Source organism: Austrofundulus limnaeus, unplaced genomic scaffold (assembly GCF_001266775.1).
Source record: "Austrofundulus limnaeus strain Quisiro unplaced genomic scaffold, Austrofundulus_limnaeus-1.0 Scaffold672, whole genome shotgun sequence".
NCBI lineage: Eukaryota > Metazoa > Chordata > Actinopteri > Cyprinodontiformes > Rivulidae > Austrofundulus > Austrofundulus limnaeus.
In genome coordinates this window covers 173613-176268 of record NW_013953074.1, presented here as the reverse complement: position 1 = coordinate 176268, position 2656 = coordinate 173613, and the positions used below count along the sequence as shown (strand labels likewise).

The following is a 2656-nucleotide window of genomic DNA, read 5'->3' as shown; positions in this document are numbered from 1 at the left end:
ACACTGACCCAGTCAAACCAGGTCATCAGAACACTGACCCAGTCAAACCAGGTCATCAGAACACTGACCCAGTCAAACCAGGTCATCAGAACACTGACCCAGTCAAACTGGGTCCATGGTTTTTGACTGTTGGGTTCAGAGGGGACAGCTGGTCCTCAGAGACTGCAGACTCCTTCAGTAAAGCTGCATCAGACTTTTCTGACACTAGACCTGATTTCTAAGACAACTGGTGGTCCTCACCAGGAACTCGGGACTGCCCTCAGACAGTCGGCCCAGGTCTCCCTCCACCTCAGCCAGGTCCTGGTTTATGCTGTCCAGGTCCACCTGCAGCTTCTTGTACTCCAGATGGTCCCGGTCAAACTCTCGCTTGTAGCTCAGACGCTCGTGTTCGTCAATGATGGATGGAAACAAACTGCAGAGGGTTAAAATGTCAGTGTTAGCAAAATATCTCATCAGTCCGTCAACAGATTGTATCAAAGCTCTCAAAGTTATCGGACTGCTTGATCCAATGGAGGTGAGAGTGGTAGTAGCTGAGCATTACACCTCTTTAACTGATGGRGCCAACACACTTTGTCTGTTAGTAAAATATTTCAACAACCACTGGATAGATTTTAATGAAACTCCTAGAAAGTTAAGTTTTGGAATATTTTTGTGATTATTATCTACAAGTGATTCACTTTTGGAGTCAGTTTGATTATAAATCTGTTTTAAAAAGAACAGTTCTCWGATGTAAAATTCACTTTTAAAGAGACAGCAGGAACAGCTGCTCTGTTTACACACYATCAAAACTACAGCTTCTTTAAAACATTACAATGATCACTTTCACCACACTAGATTCATATATATTTTACGGGTGCAACAATAAAGAAAATTCACGATTCGGTTCGATGTTTTAGTCTCACTTTTGGATATTTTTCCGATAAAAGATAATGTTTCATGCCCTTTTTATTTTGTAATTTTAGTTTAACCTCAAAACTACAGTTTTTAAATTAAATGCTGCTGAAAAAGCAAATTTCTCAGTGGATCTGTGCTCAACAATGCAGCCTAGGTGGAGCAGTGGAACACAGATCCACTGAGCCTTCAGAAGACAAGCTGATAAAGTAAATTTTAAAAATCTGTWTTGTTCCATTCAGGTGCGTATCAAACCTGGAGCACTGTGTGGTTCGATACAGATACATGTATTGTTGCACCTCTAACACACACACACACACACACACACACACACACACACACTCAGTGTCGTTGCATCAGCAGCATGGGACCACTTCAAGTCTTCAGTCTGGCCACGCCCAGTCCTGAGCCTCATTTCAACTGAAGCTGGATCAGCCTCTGGTGTCATTTTCCTCTTTTATTGATTGATAAAGGTATATATTGATTTATTGATATAGGTTGATTCCAAAACCAAACCTCCATGGGATCAAAATGTTGATTTACAGGATTTCATCTTTTTTATGTTATTTTGATCTCCACACTTTCTACAATGTAACAGATAAAGAGCTACAACTGGAATATTTCATTCACTCAGATCTGAGATGTTTTAACTGGTTTTAGTCCAGTTAGTCTGTAAAATATATGTCAAATACATCCTTTGGTAACATTTGCACAATGGTCTATAACATGTAGACACAAGTTCAACCAAAGCTCAGTCCTGGGTCACCGCAGGGACAGCAGTACTTAAAGAGCAACTCACACACTGAAGTCCTCCTCATCCAGGTCATCTCCAGACTCGGCTCCAGTATCGTAGTCCTTCAACCGAGGACTCATCCCCCCAACAGAGCTGCTGATATCTGAGTCCCTGCAGAGACAGATTAGGATCTCAATGTTTAGTTTGAAGCTGTTTCACTTTTTATTCACAGTCATCAACCCACTGAGTCCAATAGAACCAACCGATGAGTGGACAAACAGACGTGTCCACACATGGAGCTGTGGTTCTTTACAGACAAACATGTTAGTTGGACCTGCAACACGCAGCTCACCCTGGCAGGTACAGAGGCTTGGTGTAGTCCGGCTGGTCCAGAAACTCTCTGGAACCTCCAACTTTGTCATTGCGGTCGTTCAGCATCACGTCTGGCTCACCGGACACTTTGCTCACCTGGACACAGAAAACCTCAGCTGTCAAACTAAATACAGGGTCGTACTGTCCTGGAATGACCTTAGACATCCTGACAAGACTTGAAGTGCACAAAATGTTTCAAAAGATGTGAAAACTTGTGGAAAACCTTGGATAGTCTGGAAAGTTTTSAATGAGCTAAAAACGCTTTGAGAAGTTATGTAAAATCTAGAAAAGTTCTGGAAAGCCTTTAAAAGTATTGGAAAGGTCTGGGAAGTTCTGTCAAGCCTCTTTTCCATTCCAATAAAACATGTGTTAAACTTAAGGCTCATGGGCCAAAATCTGGCCATTGTTATCATTTTATCTGGCCTCAGTAGTAAGACTTCAAATGTTGTTGTTGTTTGTATTTAATGCATTCTTCTTATGACAGCTGGCAAACTATCAAATCAAGAAAACTAAGTTTTTTTGTAATCTTTGATTTTGATGCAGAAAGAGCACAGCAGACAAACTTCTTCAGTTTTTATGTCAAGTAATTTGATTATATATGTAGGGGTCACCTCGAGTCAAATTATCAAGGAACTATCTTGGACTCTCAGTCCTCTGATG

General features: G+C 41.2%; 1 protein-coding gene across 1 annotated transcript in view; it reads right to left on the bottom strand.

Annotated features, from left to right (window-relative positions):
• Nucleotides 1–2656, bottom strand: part of oclnb (occludin b) — a gene marked incomplete at its 5' end in the record, with an annotated part of 25477 nt that overhangs the window by 2035 nt on the left and 20786 nt on the right. Inside the window, 3 exon segments of the mRNA XM_014027678.1 lie at nt 241–412; nt 1691–1795; nt 1977–2092. Of these exon segments, the coding sequence (XP_013883132.1) occupies nt 241–412; nt 1691–1795; nt 1977–2092 (393 nt within the window).